This window comes from Beta vulgaris, chromosome 2 (genome assembly GCF_026745355.1).
Source record: "Beta vulgaris subsp. vulgaris cultivar EL10 chromosome 2, EL10.2, whole genome shotgun sequence".
NCBI classification, from domain to species: Eukaryota; Viridiplantae; Streptophyta; class Magnoliopsida; order Caryophyllales; family Amaranthaceae; genus Beta; species Beta vulgaris.
This window is the reverse complement of record NC_079203.1, coordinates 1,209,299-1,237,060: the sequence shown is the minus strand read 5'-3', so window position 1 is coordinate 1,237,060 and position 27,762 is coordinate 1,209,299. Positions and strand designations below refer to the sequence as shown.

Sequence of the window (27,762 nt, the reverse complement as noted above, 5' to 3'; positions counted from 1 at the left end):
ACATGAACTTGAGGTCACGGGATCAAAATCTATACTATGTAATTTCTGATTTTTTTTATTGTACATGGAATACATGAACTAAAACTCATTAGAGAGAGCGCCACGTGACACCGTTCCTGGTTTATGCACGCCTTTTAATATATTAGTATAGATTACTTATGTTGATATATAATTCTGTAAACAAGTTCCCTACTTTGCAGACCTTATCAAATTTTAAATATTTATTATCTTCGGTTCCAAAATACTGTTCTTCATGGGAAAAAAGAATACTATAAGTCTAAACTAGGAGTTGTGTAGTCAATAAGTCTAATGATTTGCACCGGAAAATTTTCTAATAATTCAGATGAGTCAACTCCTATCTATTTCAACTTGCTTGTACATTGAGCTACGCCTCCCTTATTTTATTTCCTTTGGTTAATGAAAGATTCACAACTCGCTCTATATATATGGTGCCAATCTTGGCTACCAAATGCAAGAAAAATCCAGATCAAGCAATAAAACTATCCTTAGAAAATCTAGCAAGTTCATTCCAAAATGAATAACCTTGTGATTATCCTCAGTTTCTCTTTCTTGGTTTCTCTATCTTATGCTATAGAAGTTGACTTTTGTGTAGCAGATCCTAGTCTCCCAAGGGGGCCAGAAGGATATGCTTGTAGGGATGCTGCTGATCTTACAACTGATGATTTTGTTTACACTGGTTTCCGTGGTAGCAGAACGATCACAAATGTACCCGGAAATAACGTAACTCTAGCATTTGTTGATCAATTCCCAGCTTTGAATGGCTTGGGTATTTCAATGGCAAGGTTAGACTTGGGTATAAATGGAGTTATACCAGTGCACTCTCACCGAACATCAGAAGTTATTATTGTATCAAGAGGGTCAATAATTGCAGGATTCATCGACACAAACAACACTGCATACTACAGAAGACTTGAAGTTGAGACGTCATGATTTTTCCACAAGCTATGTTGCATTTCCAAGTTAATGTTGGTACAACCCACGCTACTGCATTTGTTAGTTTGAATGGCGCAAACCCAGCAATTCAGTTCTCTATGAACTCTTTATTTGCTGGTAACTTACCTGGTGATATAGCTCAACAAATTACTCTTCTAAGTAATGAGGAAGTAATGAGAATGAAGAGGGCATTCGGCACCGCATAAAATCCGATTTTAAAGTAAACTTTTGTTCCTAGCTAGTGTGCTTAATAACAATACAAGGTGTGTGTAGCTTGTTTTCTTTCATATATATTTGTACTTGCATGTGTATATATACAAAATTCACCTTGTTATATATTCACCCCTTAATAAAATTATCAATGGATTACATCAAAAAGTTTTATCCATACCCATATTTGGGCATGCATGAACGAGAGGGGAAGTTGCCTAGGGCCCAAACAAGAAACGCAATAGAGAGGGATTAATTAAGAACTCTAAACTTTCCAAAATGATTAATGGTCATGACTCGTGAATACAGCTACCAATACATAGTTTCTCAGACTTGGAAAGTTTCCTTATACTTTCTCCGTTTAGAAATAGTTGCACCATTTCATGTTTTGACGTGTGAATACATTATTTCGAACATCAATATCTCTAATTATCAATAAGTAAAAATTATAAAAAGTTGATATTAAAATAATATACATTGAGACGAATCTAACAAGATGTCATATGATTATGTTTTTCCTGAAATATAAATCACCAAAGATAATCAAAGTGCAACGCCCGGGCCCAAATACTAGTTATTATTTAATACGAAGCTTGTTTACTGTAATTTTGAATTTATTGAAGAATAGGAATTAATTATTAGTTAATTCTTAAAAAATATTGTTAATAATTAATAAACAGCACTTCATCATATTTCAATTCTTTTTCTAGGTTTTTTAACTAAAGATTATTTATGTGTGATGTCACAACAAAGGTTGAATTGTCTTGCCATTATATATATTGAGAAAGATATGTTAGAGAATATTGATGGAGACACTATTATTAGTTACTTTGCATCTAAAAAATATCCTTCTAGAACTTTTTCATTTGATTATTAAATAAAAATTTTAATATTGGTTGTATGAAGTTTGATGTTTTTCCATTAAGTTATTTGTTAACATGAACAAACTTATTAATTTACCATCAATTTTTCTATTGCATATCCTAGAAATTAAATTTTATATTACTCCCTTTGTATTTTTTTTATCTTTCCTACTTTGACTTTGCGCATTTGTCAATGCACTTATTCTACATTAAATATCTTTCATCACATATTAGAGCAATGCCAATGGTGACACAATTGTTCATGAAATTGCAATTTTTTTGAATGAACAAAAAAACACCTCTCCCATTAGTGATAATAATTTGTTCATCACATGAACAAAATTGTTCATTGTTCACCATATGAACAAATTGTTCATCCTAAACTACACAAAATAAGCTAATGACAAGTTGCCACATATCCTGGTAACTTCGGGAAATTTTGTGGAAATTTTCATGAAATTTTCCGGAAAATTCCTTTATAAAAAAAAACAATACCAAAATTCATAATTTATTTTCCCTCTATAAAATGATACCCATATTAACATATTTTGGAATATTTTTTTTAAAATGAAATGAGGTATAGACTTTAGAGATGGCAATGGGTAGGATCTGGACAGGGTCCTTTAGGATCAGATCCAGATCCGTTTTTTAGGCAAGGATCTAGATCCTACCCGGATCCACTGGGTAATAAGAATGAGGATCCAGATCCAGATACGTATGAATTCTACGGATCTCAAACAGATCTTTGTCTATTATCTTTAAATTACTCTAATTTTCACAATAATTAAAGATTTTAAACAATAAAGTCATCTAATATCAACCAAAAAATACGTTTAATTTTTGAAGAATAACCATTGCAACTACTTACAACTATTCAATTATCAAACTGTAGATTAGTTATCAAATCAATTTTCAAACTCAATTGACCAATAAATTTTCACATGAAATCACACATTAATTAGAACTATAATATGAAATTCACGCGAAAATATGTTTTACATGTAATAACTAATATTATAATATTATGATAATATAATTATTAAATAATAATATTATAAAAACGGGTAAATGGATCTAGGTAATAATTCAAGACTTGATCTAGATCCGTTCTTTTCAAGGAGGATCCAGACCCTATCCGGATCCATAGGGTCCAAAATTTGAGGACCCAGATCCGTCAAAAATGGATCTGGATCCACGGATCCGGGTAGGATCCATTACCCACTGTCATCTCTAGATATAGTGATGATTTATTTGTTCATGAGTAGAATGAAGGTGATACTTTTGTTCAGGAAATAAACAAAACATGAGTAAGGAGGGAAATTTTGTGAACTTTTTGTTCACCGTTTACAATGCTCTTAGTAAAAATTGGAATAATTGAATATAAATAAAGTACTCATTGAGACGAATCAAACAAGACTCCACATGACTATAATTTTTCTTATATATTGAGAAACATAAAGTCTTAAAAAAGACAGTCTCACGTTAGTCTTAACGTGAGACCTGACTGATGTGTCGTATTTTTATATAAGTTTTAGTTGCATTCTAGGAATATTTAGGTGTACTTTAGTTCATAATTGCATGCTTTTACTTAATTTGCGAAATATTACTCCTCTTGTGCGTTTTTGGTACTCCTTGATGAATTTCAGGTATCGAGAACATAATTGGAGCATTATAGGGCAAGCTTGAGTACTTAGGATCAAATCGAAGCAAACTACATTGATAAGGATCATTTTGGATGTATTTGAGTGCAAATTGGAGCTCAATTGGAGTTGAAATTCATTGATACAATTGCGGAAATTGAGTCATGCTCACTCTTTTATCGATAACTTCTGACTAGATGCTGATATTGGGCTGATTCGAAAGGCATTGGAAAGTAGGCTTGAAGAGCTTTCCAACGATAGGCTGCACGGCCCAAGGCGAGTTATATTCTAAGAGATATGGGCCTTGCAAGTTGGCCCAGTTTTGCTGAAATTTCCGGGGCACGCGGACTGCACGATTTCGGACTCTTAATGATTTAATTAGATCTTCCTTATCTTGTAATTAGGGTAGGGCCACGAGTATTAAGGAAAAAAAGATTGATTTTTGGAGATTCTTTTAGAGAAAAAGAACGTGAGATTTGTTTTTCCTCTTGGACGCTTCACGTTATTTTTTCACGCTTACTTTCCTCAAGTTCTTGTTTTCGACATTCAAGTTCGCAATTTCATCAATTAATTCAAGTATTATTTTCTCTTCTCTATTCTATTTATTATTATTGTTAAGCATGCTTTCTTTTAATCTTTATTTTGTTTGTTCAATCATCATGTGTGAGTAGTTTTCTATTCTAGGGTTAGGTTGAACCCTAATATGAATTGATGCTTGTTTAATTCCCAATTACCAAATTTTGATTAATTTATGATTCATTTATTTTAGGGTTGGTTTTAATTATCAATTTATGACTAGAAATAGTATATTTTGAATGTGATTATTTTTGCAACGAAAGTTGAATCTTAATCGAATCTAGAACCCTAATTTAAGATAAAGGAAATCATCACGAAAGTAGTTGATGGAATTTATTAGGATGTTAGGATGCTATGTCTAAAGTCCTTAATTTGCATGACTCCATGAAAATAGGCATGATTGCATTGTTAGGGAAGCTATTGATTGATCGAAAGAAATCCTTAGTATTATTAGGGAGCGTCTATCCTATGAGTTATTTATTAGTTAATTAAGGGAAAAGGGATTGTTTGCGGCATTAATTCGTATTAGTGGGGATACTTAAACCTAGATGTCTTTAGTCTTTGATTCATTCTTGATAATTTCATTTGCTTTAGTCACTTAGATTAGTTCATCATCACTTATTTGGATCACTTGCTTAGTATTAATTAGAGTCAATTTAACTACTTTGAATTAGTTAGTCTCTTGGGATACGATCCTTACTTGCCCGACTACATTAGTTAGGAGGAATAGTTAGGTTATTTTTGTTAGGTACGCGACACACCTTTCACTGACCAGCCCAATAGATATATATTTTTAGAAAACGGACCGCGTCTCATAAATTCTCACGATATTATTTTGGCGAATTAGTTAATATTTTTGGCGAATTAGTTAAGTATTTTAGGACAATAGTTTAGAGCTGGTAATCTTTATGTAGACTTCATTGTTTTTTAGTTAACATATTCAATATATTAGTCAGTGTTGTTTTATAAGTAGTTAAGATTAATTTAGCATTATTTTGGTTTCTAATATTAACGAAGAAATAACTTTTTTACAAATCTAAAATGTCAAAAAGAAAAGACAATAATTGAAAAAATAACTTAAAACAACCTAACATTTGGAGTGATTATTGTACCAATTTCAGTTTGGTTCTTGGAATTTATTTTTTTAGTCTTCTCAAAATGACTTTTCTTTCTTGCATTTTCTCTCTTTGTTTTTGAACCATACGGGTATAAAATAACCAATGTAGTTGTACTTATGAGCATCGTTTTTCTACGATTGATTTTGTAGTTAAGACTTTGTTTATAATTGCAGTAGTATTTTCGTAGACTTCTTGGAGTGTCTTTCTTGCATCTTCATTATCTTGACTTTTGAGAATGAGATTGAAGAACTAATTTTCTCGCGGTTTCACATTGCCATGGGGTTAGATTGGTTTATCTATTCATTTCTCTTTTCCACACTTTTCTCTTTACATATCAAAAGGATATGCTTGTAGGGATCCAACTAGTCTTACAACATATGATTTTGTTTACACTGGTTTTCGTGGTGGCAGAACGATCACAAACATACTCGGAAATAACGTAACTCTAGCATTTGTTGATTAATTCCCGACTTTGAATGATTTAGGTATTTCTATGGCAAGGACTTTGGTACCAGTGGAGTTATATCGCCAGTAGACTCACACCAAACATCAGAAGTTTTAATCGTATCAAGGGGGTCGATAATTGCAGGATTTATTGACACAAACAACACTGCATACTATAGAAGACTTGAAGTTGTAAATGTTATGGTTTTCCCACAAGTCATGCTGCATTTCCAAGTTAATGTTGGTACAACCCCAGCCACCGCGTTTTGTTAGTTTGATCGGTGCAAACCCAACAATTCAATTCACTATGAACTCTTTATTTGCTGGTAACTTGCCTGCTGACGTAGCTCAACAAATCACTTTTCTAAGTAATGCAGAAGTAATGAGGATGAAGAGGGCATTCAACACTACCTAAATTCCTTTTGGAAGATTATCTGATTCTATTAACTTAATAACTAGTATTTGGGACTGGCCGTTGCCCCGGGTTGATATGGTTTTTTCCGAATATGATATGCATTTTTTTCCATTTCCATTAAAATCTATTAAGAAATACTCAACATTTAAAAGGTACAGATATTATAATGTGGACACTTAAAGCATGATTAAAAGTTCGTTGAGATGGTAATTGTGTCATGTATAATATCAAGAGATCATGGGTTCAAATCCTGTTGCAAGCTAATTTTACTTTTGTTAATTGACATGCCTTATGCACACATTGGACAATTCTAGTGTAGTAACAGAGGTGCCACTAGGAATGGCAACGGGTCGGACTTGGACCGGATTATGCATAATCTGACTCCGATCCTACAGAAAGTCGGATTTTGAATCTAAGTCCGACTCTGACATCCGATTCTAAAAATCCGAATCCGACCCGACTTAAAATCCAAATATCCGACTCCGAGATCCGACCCGGCTTAAAATCCGGATATCCTACTTAAAACCCGAACATTCGACTCTGAACCTCATCCGACTTATTTTTCTTCCAATTTTTTTATAATAGAATAGTTTACTATAATTCAATAATTTAATCATTACAATTTATTCTAATCATCATATGGAAATCTTATATAGTACAAATAATCTAAATATTACTATCATGTTTAACAATCATTTTTCTATAGGAAAATCCTATATAATACAATTGGCTGAGAGTCGAAGTCAGATTATACATAAATAATAAATTATATAAATAAGAAAAAAAGGATTGATTGACTCAAAGTCGGAGTCGGATTCGGATTATTTTATGAGATCCGACTCCGACCCTCCTCCGACTCGGAGTCGGATTTTTTAAACGTAGTCGGAGTCAGATTACTTTTTTGTCGGGGTCGACTCGGATTTTTTCCTTCGGATCGGGGCGGACTATGGTCGAATTCAGACTGAATTGTCATCCCTAGGTCCCACGTAGTGTATATACATTATACGCATGCCTTTTAATATATTTGTATAGATACATTGAATATTAGATATTTCAAGGAGTGTGTATGAGTGTATTTTTCATATTCAACCTTAAAGAGTTTATAAAATTCAGCTTTTGGTACATACATCTTTTAATAAAATGATTACATCTATTTATTTCTAAATTATTGATGCATTTGACTTAGCTAAGGATATAGTCGAAGAGTTTTGCTTATTATATCGTACCAATTTTAATCAACAATTGCACTTACTTATAAAATGGATTGCGTCATATTTGCTTCTTCTACGAGGCAACATTTTGAGTTAGATGGAATTTTTAGCATAAGCATATACGAAAAGTTTAACTCTGAGAAAAGGATGTTTATAGAGCAAGAACAAAGAATTCATTTTAAAATTTGGCAACCATATAAGAAAAGCGTCACCTAGTTTTTCTGTCTTATACAAGAGTTGACAGAATAACGGTAAATTATTGATTTCTAGTTATTTGATGCCGCCATCAACTATGAGAGGTTGACGTCGGACTGTGTGAAAGGAAAACTTTATAATTCAGTTGAAAGAAAATTAGGATTACTTTGTTTAGTGTTACTTTAATGATTTTTGGTAGTTAATTGGATAATTGAAGGTGAGGTTTGACGTGCTTTTGCTAGCATATGAATATACTAGTCTTATATACATGTTATGCGTGCAAAATCATATATTCTTTAATTACTTCTAGTAACAATTTCAATCACAAAATATTTAGAAAAATTGAAAAAGGCGAATTGTAATTGCGAGTATTGTGTTTTTTGTTTGCAAATGATGAAGAAGATGTTGCAATGTAATTTGTTTTAAGGAGTTCGAGATAAAATAGGGATTTTAGTTTGCTTTTTCGATCTGTTTGTAAATATGGCAGTTACTCTTTTCCTTTTTCTTTTTTCCTTTTTCTTATTATTCGGTGTTCCCCAGACCCCATGTATTGCCTTATATAATAGAGATGTTTACAGACATAGGGATGGTTTATTGGATTTATTAAGTTAGCGGTTATTTTATGAATTTATCCTTCACTTGTGGGTGATTTGTGCACAATAATCCTTTTTTTGTTAACAAACACATCATGAGCTGTGATAGATAAAAACCTAGCATTCTATACATATTTTCTTTAAGTCATAATATAAGCTTTGATTATGGTGGTCCATTCTCTTCTTAATATTGAGCTTGGTCCGTGCCTAATTTTATAATAAAAATAAGCGGTCTCTTACAAAACCAACTATTAATTTTAATCCAGTTTCCTTATCAACGCCCAACCACCGTCGTTATATTATTGGATTCCGTACATCAAATTTGAATTTTCCATATAATCAAACTGCATTATTATCTACAATAGGTGGATTGTCATAATCAAACTCTTCAAGCTTTAGTTTCTAACTTATGTTGATATATAATTCTGTAAACAAGTTCCCTACTTTGCAGACCTTATCAAATTTTAAATATTTATCTTCGGTTCCAAAATACTGTTCTTCAAGGGAAAAAAGAATACTGCATGTAAGTCTAACCTAGGAGCTGTGTAGTCAATAAGACAGTAATGATTTGCAGATTTGCACCGGAAAATTTTCTAATAATTCAGATGAGTCAACTCCTATCTATTTCAACTTGCTTGTACATTGAGCTACGCCTCCCTTATTTTATTTCCTTTGATTAATGAAAGATTCACTACTCGCTCTATATATATGGTGCCAATCTTGGCTAACCCAATGCAAGAAAAATCCAGATCAAGCAATAAAACTATCCTTAGAAAATCTAGCAAGTTCATTCCAAAATGAATAACCTTGTCATTATCCTAGTTCTCTTTCTTGGTTTCTCTATCTTATGCTATAGAAGTTGACTTTTGTGTAGCAGATCCTAGTCTCCCAAGGGGGCCAGAAGGATATGCTTGTAGGGATGCTGCTGATCTTACAACTGATGATTTTGTTTACACTGGTTTCCGTGGTAGCAGAACGATCACAAATGTACCCGGAAATAACGTAACTCTAGCATTTGTTGATCAATTCCCAGCTTTGAATGGCTTGGGTATTTCAATGGCAAGGTTAGACTTGGGTATAAATGGAGTTATACCAGTGCACTCTCACCGAACATCAGAAGTTATTATTGTATCAAGAGGGTCAATAATTGCAGGATTCATCGACACAAACAACACTGCATACTACAGAAGACTTGAAGTTGGAGACGTCATGATTTTTCCACAAGCTATGTTGCATTTCCAAGTTAATGTTGGTACAACCCACGCTACTGCATTTGTTAGTTTGAATGGCGCAAACCCAGCAATTCAGTTCTCTATGAACTCTTTATTTGCTGGTAACTTACCTGGTGATATAGCTCAACAAATTACTCTTCTAAGTAATGAGGAAGTAATGAGAATGAAGAGGGCATTCGGCACCGCATAAAATCCGATTTTAAAGTAAACTTTTGTTCCTAGCTAGTGTGCTTAATAACAATACAAGGTGTGTGTAGCTTGTTTTCTTTCATATATATTTGTACTTGCATGTGTATATATACAAAATTCACCTTGTTATATATTCATCCCTTAATAAAATTATCAATGGATTACATCAAAAAGTTTTATCCATATCCATATTTGGGCATGCATGAACGAGAGGGGAAGTTGCCTAGGGCCCAAACAAGAAACGCAATAGAGAGGGATTAATTAAGAACTCTAAACTTTCCAAAATGATTAATGGTCATGACTCGTGAATACAGCTACCAATACATAGTTTCTCAGACTTGGAAAGTTTCCTTATACTTTCTCCGTTTAGAAATAGTTGCACCATTTCATGTTTTGACGTGTGAATACATTATTTCGAACATCAATATCTCTAATTATCAATGAATAAAAATTATAAAACGCTGATATTAAAATAATATACATTGAGATGAATCTAACAAGATGTCATATGATTATGTTTGTCCTAAAATATAAATCACTAAAGACAATCATAGTGCAAGATGTGAATAGTAAATATTATATAAATGATACTCAACCGGATTAAAAGCTCGAAACTTACTTGTCAATAATCCTCCTCCATTGTTGTTCTTGTTCACATCCCATATTTTCATTAATTTTTCCAATCTTCTATTATTTTCTCATCAACTTTGGCTGCCAATTATACCAAAACTATTCGGGTAATTTCTGTTTTCTCGGTTTTTCTCTACTTTATTTTTGTTTTTTAATTCATAATTTTTTTCCGAAAACGTGTATTGAAGTGCGGTTTCGATGGGAATATGTTCTGTTAAAATTCGATAAAATGGCGCAACTATGAATACCATTTATAGTTCTTCACACATGAAGCATAAATGCATAATCACATTGATCAAATTGTGTAAAGTTCAAAAATCTGTTGTTTAGTATGCTGAATTGTGCAAATTAATTATTACTTAATACGAAGCTTGTTTACTGTAATTTTGAATTTGTTAAAGAATATTTATTAATTATTAGTTAATTCTAGAAAAAATATTGTTAATAATTAATAAACAGCACTCCATCATATTTCAATTCTTTTTCTAGTTTTTTAACTAAAGATTATTTATGTGTGATGTCACAACAAAGGTTGAATTGTCTTGCCATTTTATGTATTGAGAAAGATATGTTAGAGAATATTGATAGAGACACTAATATTAGTGACTTTGCATCTAAAAAAATTCTTGTAGAACTTTTTCATTCGATTATTAAATAAAAATTTTGATATTGGTTGTATGAAGTTTGATATTTTTCCATTAAGTTATTTGTTAACATAAAAAAACTTAATTTACTATCAATTCACTATGAACTCCTTATTTGTTGGTAATGATCGACACAAACAACACTACATACTATAGAGCCCATCTGATGGGGTCAAAATTGGGCTTATTGATGCGTTTTTGGTCGTCCACATCAGGTGAGCTCGCAGCAGCTACGTGAAATATACTCATCCGGCCCAAAACTGCATCAGATTCGTTAAATACTGATGCAGTTTTGAACAGGACAACACCATAAAGTGTGCAAATTTTTTTTTTGAAAAATAGCAACAACGACAATCAATAGCAGCAACAACGACATATCAACATCAAGAACAACATATCAACATCAACGAAATAACATTATATTGCACGAATTTAGAACGAAATCAACAATGGAAAGAACAATTGAACAAACAGTTTTAAGATAATATATTACAACAAATCTATTACAGATGACAAAATAAAAAGGAAGAAATATAAGAAATTTCGGCGAAAAAAAATTACAAAAAACTAAGAAGAAACCTAGATTTACAAAAAAGGAAACTACAATAAAAAAAATAAATCGGAAACTAATTATAAAAAAACACAAATTACGAACCCTAAAATTTCAAAAAAGAATTACAAAAAACTAATTGAATTAGACGAAATCTAGATTTACAAAAAGGAAACTAAAAACGTAATTTAAATTTGAAACTAATTATAAAAAAATCAAAATTTCGAACCCTAAAATTTGAAAAACTAGAAGATGGCGACGGTTTCCTTTTCGCATCTTCATTTCCGCTTCGCTTCTTCGCTTCATTCTTCGCAATCAAGAGATTTATGCGAATTTGGGACTAATGAAGACAAACGACTGATGAAGGATGAAGACGACGAATTTGGGGTTGGGGATCTGATGGGGTGAGAGAAGAGAGGATTGAGGAAGTTAGAGAAGAGAGGGAAATGGCGGGTTGGGGTGAGAGGAAATGAGGGTTTTAGGGGGAAATTAGGGTTTTTCGTTTGTTTTGGGCCAAATGAGGAAATGAGGTCGGGTTCGAAAATGTGGAGTGAAAATCAGATGCGGTTTTGGGCCACAACTGCATCAGATATTTTTAATTGATGCGGTTTGGGCCAAACCGCATCAGTTACCTTGTGACAGATGCAATTTTTTTCACTAGTGCCTGTTGGAAGATTATTTGATTCTATTAACTTAATAACTAGTATTTGGTCCGGGGCGTTGTCCCGAGTTTATATTGTTTTCGAATTTGATATGCATTTTTTTCATTTCCATTTAAATATATTAAAAAAACTCAACATTTAAAAGGTACAAATATAATAATAGGGGCACTTAAAACGTGATTAATAGTTGATTAAGATGGTAATTGTGTCATGTATAATATTAAGAGGTCATGAGTTTAAATCTTGTTGCAAGCTAATTTTATTTTTGTTAATTGACATGACTTATGCACACATTGAACAATTCTAGTGTAGTAACAGAGGTGTCACGTGGCGTACGTGTATACATTGTCGCGCACGTACACTTTTTAATATATTTGTTTAGATGCACGAAATATTAGATATTTCAAGGAGTGTGTATGAGTGTATTTTTCATATTCAACCTTAAGAGTTTATAAAATTCAGCTTTTGGTACATACTGTAAGTCCTATTGACTATCAATCGTAGAATAATAGCAAACAAATATAGAATATCAAATAAGAAAGCAGGAAAATCACACCAGAAACTTTTTACGTGGAAACCCAAGAACTGGGAGAAAAACCACGAATATGCACTAGGAATCGATGAACGTTCAAGAAAGATTACAAAAAGTGCTCAAGATCTCTCTCTATAGCATTTTCTCTCTCTAAATGTGTTTTAATGATGAAGAATACATTAATGACGCAATCAGGGCACCTATTTATACCCCCACTAAGCAAAACCAGGAAAAAAACGCGTCCTCGATAGGTGCGGGCGCACCATCCCTTGGTGCGGGTGCACCAGCCTTTGGTGCGGGCGCACCAGGCCTCAGGTGCGCTGAGTCTTCTGCCGTCAGCTTCGTCGGTTCTTCGTAAAACAGTCATAACTTTCTCGTTTCTCACCGGAATTGGACATATGACCTATCGTTGGAAAGCTCTCGGAACAAGCTATCACCTCCACTTTGAATCACCTTAAAATCATTTATATATTGAAAGATATGTCCATTCAAAGTTTGCCTTATGCCCAATATGACGTTTTCCCTTTACGCAACCTCATCTCCACACCCATACACCTTCATAAGCTCCATATACTACCATATACCCAACACATACATCTTTTTTTTTTCCCGAGGGGATTGGTACATACATCTTTTAATAAAATGATTACATCTATTTATTTCTAAATTATTGATGTATTTGACTTAGCTATGGATATAGTCGAAGAGTTTTGCTTATTATATCGTACCAATTTTAATCAACAATTGCACTTACCTATAAAATGGATTGCGTCATATTTGCTTCTTCTACGAGGCAAAATTTTGAGTTAGATGGAATTTTTAGCATAAGCATATACGAAAAGTTTGACTCTGAGAAAAGGATGTTTATAGAGCAAGAACAAAGAATTCATTTTAAAATTTCCCAAACATATAAGAAAAGCGTCACCTAGTTTTTCTGTCTTATGCAAGAGTTGACAGTTGACGGAATAACGGTAAATTATTGATTTCTAGTTATTTGATGCCGCCATCAACTATGAGTGGTTGACGTCGGACTGTGTGAAAGGAAAACTTTATAATTCAGTTAAAAGAAAATTAGGATTACTTTGTTTAGTGTTAGTTTAATGATTTTTGGTAGTTAATTGGATAATTGAAGGTGAGGTTTGGCGTGCTTTTGCTTTCATATGAATATACTAGTCTTATATACACCTTATGCGTGCAAAATCATATACTTCCTCCGTTGCTTAATAAGTGTAACATAGAGAAAGTGGGGGAATACCAAGTAATGTGTTGAAACCCATTAAATGATCACTTGTGAGTGTCCCACATTGGAGAAAGAGGAGAGAATAAATTACTTTATAAGATGAGGAGTTACTCCTCCTATCACCAATTGGTTTTAGGATGAAACATCCTAACTTGTAAGTGGGCTAAACTTTCCTCTTCCTTATTGGGTTACCCAGGCCCATTTTCATAAAATCTAAAAAATAAACATGGTATCAGAGCCCGGGTTGTGGGTCTTTTCTAAACTGGGCTTCTAATCGAGCAACTGGGATTCTAAAGACTCACAAGTGAGGGGGTGTGTTGAAACCCATTAAATGACCACTTGTGAGTGTCCCACATTGGAGAAAGATGAGAGAATAAACTACTTTATAAGACGAGGAGTTACTCCTCCTATCACCAATTGATTTCAGGATGGAACCTCCTAACTTGTAAGTGGGCTAAACTCTCCTCCTCCTTATTGGGTTACCCAGACCCATTTTCATAAAATCTAAAAAATTAACATGTGTTAACTATGGGTCTGGGCCGCACCCATCACAAAGAGAGAGAGCCTACTTCACAACACAAAGGAAGTTCCACCTTAAAACCATATGGCAATAAGGGGAGTAACCCCTTTGCATTATAAAGTGAACCCATCTCTCTTATTTAATCAATGTGGGACACTCACATGTGGTGTGCGCTATACATCATAGCTTCAACAGAATGTAGAGAGAGAAAGTTGGGACCACAATAAAGTAGAGTAATTCAAGTGATGAAACAAAAAAGTTGTGGTCCCCTCTTGCTTTCTAGTGGCATATTTGCAATGATATTGAACTTTTTTACCATTTTGAGCTTGGTTGCACTTACTGTGACTATTTTAAATAAGGGAAATGTTGCACTTATTAAGAAACGGAGGTAGTATTCTTTAAGGAAAATGTTTGAGTAACCCTTAGTAATAATTTCCATCACAAAATATTTAGAAAAATTGAAAAAGGGGAATTGTAATTGCGAGTGTTGTGTTTTTTGTTTGCAAATGAAGAAGATGTTGCAATGTAATTTATTTTTGGGAGTTCGAGATAAAATAGGGATTTTAGCTTGCTTTTTCGATCTGTTTGTAAATATGGCAGTTACTCTTTTCCTTTTACTTATTTTTTGGTGTTTCCCATACCCCATGTATTGCCTTATATAATAGAGATGTTTACAAACATAGGGATGGTTTATTGGATTTATTAAGTTAGCGGTTATTTTATGAATTTATCCTTCACTTGTGGGTGATTTGTGCACAATAATCCTTTTTTTGTATTTTTTAGGGCTTTTCTTAATACATTGTTGCTGCTTAACTCCGTCAAGGGCATTCATTAGCATTAGGTCCACAATAGTTTTTTTTCGCCTCCTCTCTCCTTTTTCTCTCTTCTCTCTTCTCTCTCCTCTCGATCTCACAAAACCCTAATTTTCAACCTAGGGGCTACCACCACCCTTTTGGGCGGTGGTAGTTTTATTACTAGCTTTTTAGGTTTATGTTTCCAATAAATCTCAGTCTCTCTCTAATAGAGAGTTTTTCTACCCATATATTGGGTTATGTCTACCCATATATTGGGTTTTATCTCTCTCCATGTGAGAGTTTAGAGAATTTGTTTTTGGATTTTTGTGTATTTCAAGATGTTGATTTATTGATCGAAATTTGTGCGAAGTTGCAACAGATGTCAAGACTTCGTTTACAATCACCTGAATGGAATCCGGTTCTACTTCAAAACTACAAAAGATCGACAGACCCCCTTGCAGAAGGCTTCATCAGACAGCGATGTGAAAGACAAGGGTTTTCACAAGTGTTAGATCTACTCAACGATCGTGGTTTTATCATATTAGAATTGTATTTATTTCATTTGATACGTATTTGTTTAGTTTTGACTTTTATTGTAGATGTCGTATGACTTTGAATCAATGAATTAATGTTAATTTCAAAAAAAAAATCTTTTGTTTGTTATCAAACACATCATGAGCTGTGATAGATGAAAACCTAGCATTCTATACATATTTTCTTTAAGTCATAATATAAGATTAGATATCCCCATGATCTATATCCAAATATGTAATCAGATATTGAAGCCCATAATATTGTGATACATCCCCCCCAATGGTGAGGAGCAGAGGGGTAGATGAGGGTGTGCAAAGAGTCCTACAACACAGGACCTCAAAATTATAAGGGCCTCAAAATATAATTATTATAATAATTTTAGTTCATATTAAAGCAAATCACCATTATTTTTCACTCTTAATAAGAAAAATTTAACGCTTTATCATGAATATTTGAACTTTCACCTTTAACTTTCGAACTATTTCGTCTTTAATTTATTAATATTGGGGCCCAATTTTCATTTTTAGAATCGGGGCCTCAAAATTTTCAAGACGGCGCTAGTGAGGAGAGAACCCTCTCGAAACATCAACCCATACGATGTTCTTGATCAAGTATTTGTTGGCCAGACAATTGATAGTAATAGGGGAAAAGGTAAGGCGAATCCTTATCCTCAAGTACCGAAGTTGAGGTATCAACCAACTACATCAAATAAGTTTGGTATAAAATTATGATGTATGCATATGCAATAACTTTTTCATAGTTTTTGACATTTTCATTCAAAACTTGAAATTGCAATAAATGTTCATTACTTTTTCAAACCTATTAATAGGTACCTCTTTTGCTTTATTTTTTTTTTACACTTCTTAAGATTTTCGATTTCGTTCTAATGATGTGTTCTCTTCAACTTTTAAAAAAATGAGTATCAAGTCTAATCATCGGGGTTACTTCGGTCCAATCAGGTGTAAATATAATGTAAAATTTGAGTCAATACATAACAAGTCAAATCCATGTAAACATACATAAGGTAAATTTAGGGTTGGTCAAGTCAAATTAATTTTTTCTTATTTCCATGATCTATTATATTACATGCTTAAATATCAATCTAATATTACAATATAGACTATAGAGTATTAAATAAATAATGTATTGAAATAGGAGAGGCCGGAATATACTTAATACGTATAATGGAAAAAAGTAGGAGAGAGGAATGATGAATGTCTTTCGTAGTTATAAGTAAGATACATTTAATGATATTGGTCACAAGTCATGATCATTTGTGAGAATGAGTGAGAAAGTTGCAAGTTGAGATTATATTTTTGTTGGGTCATCGATGGTTTTGCTCTAATAGCCATGGATCATGCTGGACACCGTCTAGGCTACTATAGCGAGAGAGTTGACTTTAACATGATGGAATTTATGTATTTGATATTGATATATATGGTCACTGGTCAAGTGGTCAGCTAATTAAAGTGCAGAATTTAAGTAATAGAACAGAGAATTATTGCAGTTGACATGGATAATTCAAAGATGGAGTTCTGGAAATCCGATAATTTAAGGACTTTAGGTGATTATTAATACATGGTTTGAAGATGACCCTTATTATAGGTCTTATCTCAAGAGATTAATTTTTTTTCCCCAACTACGAGGAGTTTCCTACTGAATTTGGTGAGTGGACTAATCTCTAGTGGGAGTTTGTATGGATACCTCGAAAGGGCAGCATACTTTTCAACTGGGATTTTTTCCATACCCAAGACTCGAACTCGAGATCTTGATTAAAGAGCGAGAGACTACCCTTAACCACTCACACCAACCTCAGTTGGTTTTCAACAAATTAATAAAGTTATTTATTTTTTCTCTCTTTTATACGAGGTGTCTCTTTTACAAAATTATATTTAAGTGTAATTGTTAATGTTTCTCTTTGCTTATGTCTTGGTCATTGTTTTCTATATAATCGTTGTGTATAAGGCTTTTAACGGTAGTATAGTTATTTGGATAAGACCTTTGTATATTTTCTTATTTTTTGAGAAATTGTAGATATTTCTTATTGTGTCCTCTGTATGAAATTTTACATCTATACAAATATATTAAAAGGTGTTCCTAGCAAAGGAACCGTGCCATATGCGAATCAATGACCATTTAAATGATATGTAGAGTTTAACCACCAATCCAGTATAATTCCAATGTCTAATAATGTTTCAAAAAAAAACGTAATAAAGTCCTATAATTTCATTGAAATTGTTATTTTTATCCTCAATTTCTTAGAATTTTTTTTTATCATGTAATAACGTCTACTATTCGATTTTGCATCAGATAGAAAATTTCGAAAACCTAATAAGATTAATTATGAAATTTATAAATAATAACATACTCCCTCATTTTAATCGTTACACTTCGATATTTTGCACTATTCACAAATTTCACTTTGACCATCATTTGTGATTTATACGCGGATGAAAATATAGTCATGTGGGATCTTGTTAGATTCATCATAACATGGTATTTTATTAATATGTACTTTTTATAATTTTTACACATACAAAACTAAAGATATATCTCCTCAAAGTTTTGCATTAGTATGCGTGAAAAGTGTAAGTGTGTAGATTAAAATGAAATGGAGGGAGTATATGATAATTGTAACTGATCACATAAAATCGTCCGAGCCAAAATACTAATTTTATAAATTAAAAAAAGGTTTTTGTACCAATAGAAAACCATAGATCTATTAGACTACTACATAAACAAAAACTAAAGAGCACTTAAAATCTCATCTACTATGGATTGTTGCCTCCACAAGAAAATTATAATAGAATCGGACTCGGTTAATGCCGTAAAGTGGTGCAATGGTGATATTGAAGGACCATGGAATCTAGCTTTCATTATCAACTTCATCAGGAATGCAATGGCGAGAGATAACAGCATGGAAATCACATATCAAGGGCGCGAATCAAACATGGTGGCTAATTCTTTGGCCAAGCAAGGGCTCACAAGAAGGGATGAGTTCATAGCATAAATGTAAAACTTGTCGAAAACATACTGTAACCTGCTATGTAACGATGGTTGTGCAAGGCCTTGTACCGAATTAGTTGCTTGATATTAATAAAATGATCCTTAATTATCAAAAATAAAAAAAGATATGCGTCACACTCTTTTTCGCCTAAACCCTGTGTGATATGTTGGAAAACAAAATATTATATTAAAGAAACTATCTTTTAACGGAAATTTTAAAAATTGTACTATGTAAACTAGTTGAAATCTCCTACTTTTAAATTAGAATTAGGCAATGGTAAGCCTAATTTTAAAGTCCAATAGTGAATAGGTTAATTTGTTTTGGTGACTAGTTTAATCCATTTGGTTACTAGGTCTACTTTTATATTAAAATTAGACCATCTCTTTTAATAATTTTTGAAACTAGTTTTATTAAGATTTTTGAAATTATTTATGAAGATTTTGTATTGTAATATTTAAATTTTATCCATAAAAAAGTATGTTATTATGTATAATACATGTTGAGTTGCTCGGAGCCTCGGACCAAAAACTAGTATGTTAAGATATATGCGCATATGCATTTTGCCTTCCATAAATAGATAAGAGAAAGACCAAAGAATAGCTTCCGATCATGTATTTCATCCTTTTCTAAATACATGCAATATTTGCGTAGAAATCACTATTTAATTGTCTACCAACCTTATCCTTTATCCCCTTACAAATGTATAAGAAAATAATAATTTGGTCTTATTTGATTCGTCATATATCGAGTATTTTCACAATATCAACTTTTTATAATTTCTATTTCTATTATATAAGTCAAGGCGGGAACTATGGTGGCCCCTTTTGAAAAAAAAAATTTAACTCTTTATTGAATAAAAAAGATTATCTATATAAAAATATGTGTATTAAAAGAAAAAAGTTTATGATTGAAGAACAAATCAACATAACTAAAGCAGTTTTCAAATCAATTATAAAATCAAAGACATAAAATTTTAATTTTACCTAAACATTGAAATGCAATAACAATATATCAACATCCATTAACAAGTATTAACAACTTCTTCATCAAGTAATTTTTATATTTTGTATTTACACCACATGATATTTAATTAGAACTAATGACAATGATTGTAAATTACATCCTTTAAAATTACATTTAGATGAAATTTAATAATAATTGCTAAAATAATTCACGCACGCATCGCGTGCAAAGAAGGCTAGTTTGTATGTACATATAATTAAAGGTATTAATAAAGAATAAAGTAGTGCGATGGTAGTGTGTAGGTAAGAAATATTACATGTATCAGAAAGGGAAGAGTTATTAAAAATGCATGTATTTAGAAAAGAATGAATTATTGATAATGCCCCCTTTCAAATAATGACCCAATGTCCTTATAATAGTGGATTCCAGGAAAATCATATGTGAATTTTCCATGTCAACTGTAAAAATTGGCTTTTCAATTGCATAATTCCGTAGCTTGCGGATCATATATATCAAAAAAAAAAATTCCTTGCTTTCCAATTTGAATAAGGATTATCTTTTTTAAGTGGGTGATCAATTGGACAAGTTGTTTAAATTAGACAGTTTTATAACCTACATAACTCGGCTCGTCTCTATATATATGGTGCCAATCATGGCTATTAAATGCAACCTAACTAAAAACTCAGATCAAGCTAAGTAAGCTAAATCAAAGTTTCCCTTAGCTTACAAAGTATTACACCTATTCTCTCCAACTACTTCCAAAATGAATAACCTTATCATTTTCTTCACTTTTTCTCTCTTAATTGGTTTCTCTTTCTCATGCTATTGAATTTGATTTTTGTGTAGGAGACTTGAGTCTCCCAAAGGGACCAGAAGGATACGCTTGCAAGGATCCTTCTGATATCACAACAGATGATTTCGTTTATACTGGTTTTCGTGGTGAAAGAACCACCTCAAACTTATTTAGAAATAATGTGACCCTTGCATTTGTCGATGCATACCCAGCATTGAATGGTCTTGGTATTTCTATGGCAAGACTAGACTTTGGTGTAGGTGGAGTAATACCAATTCACTCGCACCGAACATCAGAAGTTATTATCTTAGCAACAGGGTCTATAATTGCAGGATTCATTGACACAACTAACACTGCATACTATAGAAGACTTGAAGTTGGAGACGTTATGATCTTTCCACAAGCCATGCTTCATTTTCAAGTTAATGTTGGTACAACTCTAGCTACTGCATTTGTTAGCTTGAATAGCGCAAATCCAGGACTACAACTCACTACCACTGCGTTATTTGCTAGCAATTTGCCTGGTGATATAGTTGAGCAAATCACTCTTCTAAGCAATGAGGAAGTAATGAGACTAAAGAGGATATTTGGGACTGCTTAGTTCCTTTCGAGTTATTGTCTAATTTTCTTACTAAAAGTTGGTTTTTAGCGTACTCAAATAAATCATACTCCAAAAGGGTGTGTGTGTGCTTGTTCGCTTTTCATATTCAACTTTGAAAGTTTACCTTATATAATTTCTTTGCAGTATTGAATAATAATTCTATATCTTTGCTTTCTCCGACTCTATTAGCATAGAAATTTTCTTTGGTGAAGATGGTAGCTTGAAAGCTTCTTCTGCAGGAGTGAAAGTTTATGTTTGAGTTCGTGGGTTCGATTCCCCTCATGGCAATCAACTATTTCTTTCCTTTTGTTTTTGACTGGGCAAATATTTTCTTTCTTAATATTTTCCTTGGTTACTTTCCTTTTCTTTTTTATTTTCTTTAATTTGCAATAAGTTTAACTCGCCTTTTATTTTCGTTTCTATCACCTAGGGATGTTAATCGAGTTGAGCAACTCGTGAGCAACTCGAATTCGACTCGGTCAACGCTCGGTCAAAACTCGACTCAAGTTGGCTCGGCTCGAGAGCTTAACGAGCACGAGTCGAGCATGACCCTGCTCGACTCAATAAGCTCGCGACCAGCTCGATAATTTTATATTTTTTCTAGAAATTTATTTTATTTGATATAAAAAAGTTTATAAAATAATTTAATCTATAAAGAATATAACATAATATATGTACCTAGCTAAAATGTTTTGTAGAGTATATTTACCTAAAGCTATATTTACCTAAAGCTAGAAACATAGTAAATGTTTTGATACCCTTACTAATACAATAATACTAAAATTTGGATCTCAATATAACAGCAATGCTCCTGTAAGAATTTTTTTTACTGACACTCATTTTTAAACCTGTACGCAAAGATCTTCTAAAAAGAAAAAAAAAGGGAAAAGAAAATCTAATGCTACTAATACACACTCTACAACAATCCATGACATTGTATTACTCCTAGACTCCTACATCGAACATAATGAAGACTAAGATGGGATAAAGAAATGTTGAAAGTTCGGTAGTAAAGTAGTCATGTTCCTAGAGTCCCATATCTGGTGTGTGATAAAGAGTATGAGATGAAATACTATAAAAAGGAGTGTAGAGCATGCATAAGCTAGCATTACACATACGGGTTCAACAATTCCGAAGCCATATTATCCTAGTTAGATGATGGGCTGGAATATTGGACAATAATTGTGAAATTAAAATTGTAAAAAAAAACAATTTCTTTAAGGAATATGTAAAAATAAATCAAAATTATTTTACATTATTAATTGATTTCTTACTAACCAATTGAGTCGAGTTTCTAGATCAAACTGAGCTCTAGTCGAGTTTCTCGAGCAAACTGAGCTCTAGTCGAGTTTCTCGAGCAAATCGAGCTCGAGTTTCTTGAGCAAAATGAGCTCGAGTTTCTCAAGCAAACCGAGCTCGAGTCGAATTGAAACAACACTTAACGAGCAATGAGCACGAGTCAAACAGGATCAGAAAATTTTCGAGTCGAGTCAAGCAGAGGTCTACTCGCGATCGACTCACTCGATTAGCAGTTTAACACCCTGCTAGTCTGCTACCACCAGTGTATTAACCTTTTAATTTAAGTATATATTTTGATATTCCAATTTTATTCGTCAATTACTAGTTTATCTGGTTATTACATACACGTTCCAAAATAGTCTGAAGAATTTCTTTTTTTGTTTGTCCATATTTGGCTTGAACGAAATCCGTTTTAGCGAGAGAAACTCTCTCCTCTCACTAGAACTCAATGGAACAGTAACCTCCATTGATTGAGAACTTTTACCTGCATTTTCTCTCGGTGTTTTACATCGTTGCCATGGCAAGGAAAGCTAGTGGACATTCTCAAGGAAGTAAGTCTGGAAAAGGTAAGGAGAAAGCAAGAGGACCTTCATCTGATTCTCAAGCTTTGAGAACGAGATCAATGGAGGAAATTCTTGGTATCGAGGCATTGGATTTTGGATTAGGCATTGGTCATCCGATGACTCCGGAAGCATCGATTCAGGAATTGAAGATGCAATCTGAGATCAGACATACCTTCAATGAATGGTTACAATCCATTCACAGCTCCAGGAAGGATTATGGAGCAACTGTTTGTGAAAAGTCCCCTGTAAGAGGTAATTCTATTCCTATACTACAGCAATTTAATGATGTATTAGATGAGGATTGTATTGGAAGTCCTAGTCAGAATGAGAATAGAGTGCCGAAGGATAATATCACTATGAATCCTATTCACATAGACTTGGAAGATATTCAAGAGGAAGTAGATTATTGGAGTTCTGCTTTGTTATGCTATGTAGTAGGGGCAAATCCTCCTGTTCAGGTAATGGAGGGGTTTTTGAGGAGAATTTGGAAAAATCAGCAAGTGGATAAGGTTGCTCTAGTCAGAAAGGGTATGTTCCTAGTCCGATTTAAGGCAATGGATACTAGAGATAATGTGTTAGCTGGCCATTATTTTTTTGATAAAAAACCTCTAGTCCTGAAAAAATGGAGTCCTGAGATGGATTTTGAGAAGGAAGATCTTAAAACTGTGCCAATATGGGTACAATTAAGATTGAATTTGAAATATTGGGGAGAAAAGTCATTGCATAAGATTGCTTCACAAATTGGTGATCCAATCAAGAGAGATGAAGCAACGAGAAATAGAGATAAACTGCAATATGCTAGAATTCTCATTGAAGTTAAGATTGAGCAGGAGTTGCCAGATCATGTTAACTTCTGGAATGAATTAGGTGAACTCACTCATGTGCCTATTGTTTTTGAGTGGAAGCCTACTCAATGCCAGCAGTGTAAGGGGATAGGCCACTCAACACAAGATTGCAAAAATAAGAAAGTGAAGCAAGTATGGGCTCCTAAACAGGTTCAACAGAATATCACCTTATTGGAGAAGGAACCTCAACAGAAGCAGGTAATCAGGGAAGCCAGGACAGTACAAGCAGTGACAGTAGCTGAGAATGAGAAGGAGAATGTGGACCCTGATGGATTTCAAAAGGCTTTGAAACCAATCAGAGTAAGGAATTCCAGGAGTACTACAACAAGTACACAGAACCATTTCCAGCTTTTGAATTCAGAAAATGATAATTCACAGCAGGCTGATAAGAGACAAGAAGGGGGAGATCCTTCTTCTCCTGATGGATAGAATCTTATGTTGGAACGTTCGAGGCCTTAACAGCACAAAGAAGCAGGCTGATGTGAAAAATTATATTCACAAGACTGCTGCAGGTGTTGTGGGTCTGTTAGAGTCAAAGGTGAAGGCTCAGAATCTAGGGGGGTGTATCAAAGAGTGTTTAATGGGTGGTGTTTTACTTCTAACTCAAGTAAAATTGATAGAGGTAGAATCTTGTTGGCTTGGAAACCTAATAGTTTCCATCTTACAATATGTGACTGTACAAAGCAGTTCATTCATTGTCATATACAGCCTGTGAATGGTGACAATAGCTTCTATATTACTTTCATTTATGCTTTTAATGAGAGAGATAGGAGAATGGAGTTATGGGAGGATCTGATGAAAATTAAAGTTAGTAAACCTTGGATGCTATGTGGTGACTTTAATTGTGTAATGAGTACTGAAGAAAGAATAGGAGCCCCTGTTAGAGAAAGTGAAATGCATGACATGATTTGTTGCATGGATAAGTGTGGTATGCAAGACATCAAGTATTCAGGCAATTATTATACCTGGAATAATAAGCAGCAAGGAAGTAGTAGAGTATTTTCCAAGCTTGATAGAATGCTTGCCAATCAAGCTTGGAAGGACATGTATCCAACTGCAGAAGTGTCCTTTCAGATGGAAGGTGATTTTGAACATTCACCTGCCATATTACAGGTATATCCTGTTGAACATGGAGGAAAAAAACCATTCAAATACTTTACTATGTGGAAGGCTTCAGCAAAGTATGAAGATATTGTAAGGAATGTATGGAGACAAGATATTCAAGGTACTAAAATGTACAAGATCATGAAAGAAATGAAGTTGATCAAGGTTGCATTGAAGGAACTGAACAAGGAGGGTTTTCTGGACATACAAGCTAGAGACATACAGGCTTATGAGAAAATGATGGAAGCTCAAAAATTAATGCATCTTAACCCTGGTGATACACAGTTAGCTGCTAAAGAAGTGGATGCAGTGCAGGAATATAGATCAAAGCACTTGGCTTACACTCAATTCTTATCACAAAAATCGAAGGCAGCCTGGATCAAAGATGGGGATGAAAACACAGCTTTGTTCCATCAAAGCATTAAAGCAAGAAGGTTACAGAACCAAATTTACAGCATATATGATGAACAAGGAGCATGGCATAATGAACCTGAAGCTGTCACCAAGGCTTTCTTGTCTTACTATGAGAAACTACTGGGTGAAAGGCAGAATAGGAGGACCCCAGTTTTACAACAATTAATCCATGAAGGGCCAGTTCTCACTGATCAACATAAGCAAGTCTTGAATGCACCATACACTGCTGAGGAGGTGAAGCAGCCTTATTTTCTATTCCAGGTAGTAAAGCCCCTGGAACAGATGGTTTTGGGACTTCTTTTACAGAGATGCATGGGCAATTGTGGGAGAGGATGTGATAGAGGCTATTCTGGATACACTGAATGGAGGCAGACTATTGAAAGAGGTAAATACCACTGTCATTACCTTGATTCCTAAAACAAAGTGTCCTCAAAATGTCACTGAATTCAGACCTATCTCTTGCTGTAACACTATCTACAAAGCTATTACAAAAGTATTGTGTAATAGGCTAAGACATGTGTTACCAGACTTGATAATGGAGAATCAAGGGGGCTTTGTACATGGTAGGTATATCATACATAATATTATGGTCATTCAAGACTTAGTTAAACACTATGGTAGAAAAAACAATACACCTAGCTGTTTACTAAAGATTGATATTCAGAAAGCATATGATACAGTTGATTGGGATTTCCTAAAGAAATGCTTGAAACATTGGGCTTCCTATAAGTTTCACATCTCTGATTATGGAATGTGTTACTACACCTAAGTTTTCATTGATGATAAATGGTGTGATGAAAGGCTTTTTCAAGTCTTCTAGAGGGCTAAGGCAAGGAGATCCTATCTCCCCTCTTCTCTTTGTATTATGCATGGAGTATCTTTCAAGGATTTTGAACAGGCTTGGAGAATTGGAGCAGTTCCATTATCATCCCAGATGTAAAGAAATAAAGCTAACACACATGTGCTTTGCTGATGATTTAATCATGTGTTGCAAAGGGGACTTCCCATCATGTTATCTTCTACTAAGAGCTTTCAAATTGTTCTCTGATACTACTGGCTTACAAGCAAATGTGAAGAAATCAGCAGTGTATACTTGTGGGATGAATGAAAGAGAGATAAGGAGAATTGTTGATTCATCTGGATTCACTCACCAGAACCTCCCATTCAAGTATCTAGGGGTTCCTATTTGTGCAAAGAAAATTACAGCAGCTCAGTGTGAATCACTTGTGGAGAAAATGGTGGCCAGAATAAGGGTTTGGAGCTCAAGAAACATGTCTTATGCAGCCAGAACTCAGCTTATTAATTCAGTACTTTTAAGTCTTCATCAATATTGGGCTCAGGTTTTTATTTTACCTAAGCAAGTCCTACAAGAAATAAGCAGAATATGTAGGGCTTTCTTATGGAGTGGGGAGTATTTTAGTCAAAAACCTGGGCTCATAGCTTGGGAGAGGGTCTGTACTCCCAAGAATAGTGGTGGTCTTGGCTTCAGAGATGTCATCATTTGGAATCAAGCAAGCTTAGGCAAGTATGTTTGGGCTATCTCTAGCAAGCAAGATAGTATTTGGCTAAAATGGATTCATTCTGTATATCTTAAGGATGTTGATTGGTGGGATTACAAACCCAGTTCAGGTGTAAGCTGGTACTGGAAGAAAATTTGCCATGTTAAGGAACAAATGAAGCAATATTATACACAAGGAGAACTCTGTACAATGCAGAAATATTCAGTGAAGACTGTTTATGAGAAGATGAAAGGTGAACAACTCAAGGTGTATTGGGATACAGCAATATGGAATAGATTAAATCTACCTAAACATAGATTTATCTTTTGGCTAGCAATACAGGAGAAACTGAGGACAACTGAAAAATTGAGACACATGGGATTGGACACTAATGGTCTATGTATGATCTGTGCAACTCAACCAGAATCTCATCAACACCTATTCTTCCAATGTCACTTGAGCAAGGAGTGTTTGCAACAGCTCAAAAGTTGGCTTGGTTTTAATACAAACATTAACCATGTCCCACAGTTGGTGAAGTTTATTCAGAGAAGCAAGAAGTCCAAGTTTCGAAAGCAGGTAATGTTTGCTGGATGTGCAGGTTTAATATACCTGATTTGGAGTAGTAGGAATAATGCCTATTAGCAACAGTGGGTCTCCACTCCTACTCAATTGATAGAAAAATTAAAAAGCAGTGTTAGAGCAAGAATTCAAAGTGTAATGCCTCAGAAAATCTCTAGAGAAGACCATGAATGGTTTGACAATCTGTAATGTTGTGGCTTTAAGTGTTTGAAGCTGTAGTATGTACTAGGCTAATTTTCGATGGGGTCCAACCTAGTTGGTTCGCATCCGGTTAGCTTGGTTTTGGTTGTAATGTTTTGGGCATTAATATATACACTTACTTGCTTAGCAAAAAAAAAAAAAAAAAAAA

The 27,762-nt window shown here is 33.8% G+C and overlaps 4 protein-coding genes across 4 annotated transcripts; all 4 read left to right on the top strand.

The window, feature by feature from the left end:
• The first annotated feature begins 459 nt into the window (after positions 1 to 459).
• On the top strand, positions 460 to 1,290 carry LOC104887792 (auxin-binding protein ABP19a). The gene is given in 2 exon segments (XM_010672538.4): positions 460 to 937; positions 940 to 1,290. Coding segments are annotated over 2 exon segments (624 nt in total). The 5' UTR covers positions 460 to 534; the 3' UTR covers positions 1,161 to 1,290.
• Positions 1,291 to 9,001: 7,711 nt separating this feature from the next.
• LOC104887793 (auxin-binding protein ABP19a) lies at positions 9,002 to 9,771 on the top strand. The gene is given in 2 exon segments (XM_010672539.4): positions 9,002 to 9,039; positions 9,041 to 9,771. Coding segments are annotated over 2 exon segments (624 nt in total). The 5' UTR covers positions 9,002 to 9,016; the 3' UTR covers positions 9,642 to 9,771.
• Positions 9,772 to 20,403: 10,632 nt separating this feature from the next.
• LOC104887795 (auxin-binding protein ABP19a) lies at positions 20,404 to 21,284 on the top strand. Its single transcript, XM_010672541.3, is given in 2 exon segments — positions 20,404 to 20,518; positions 20,520 to 21,284. Coding segments are annotated over 2 exon segments (630 nt in total). The 5' UTR covers positions 20,404 to 20,479; the 3' UTR covers positions 21,111 to 21,284.
• A 4,797-nt stretch (positions 21,285 to 26,081) lies between these two features.
• LOC130590639 (uncharacterized) lies at positions 26,082 to 27,476 on the top strand. Its single transcript, XM_057393127.1, has one exon. The coding sequence runs from the start codon at positions 26,082 to 26,084 to the stop codon at positions 27,474 to 27,476; it is 1,395 nt and encodes a 464-aa protein (XP_057249110.1).
• Positions 27,477 to 27,762: the final 286 nt, after the last annotated feature.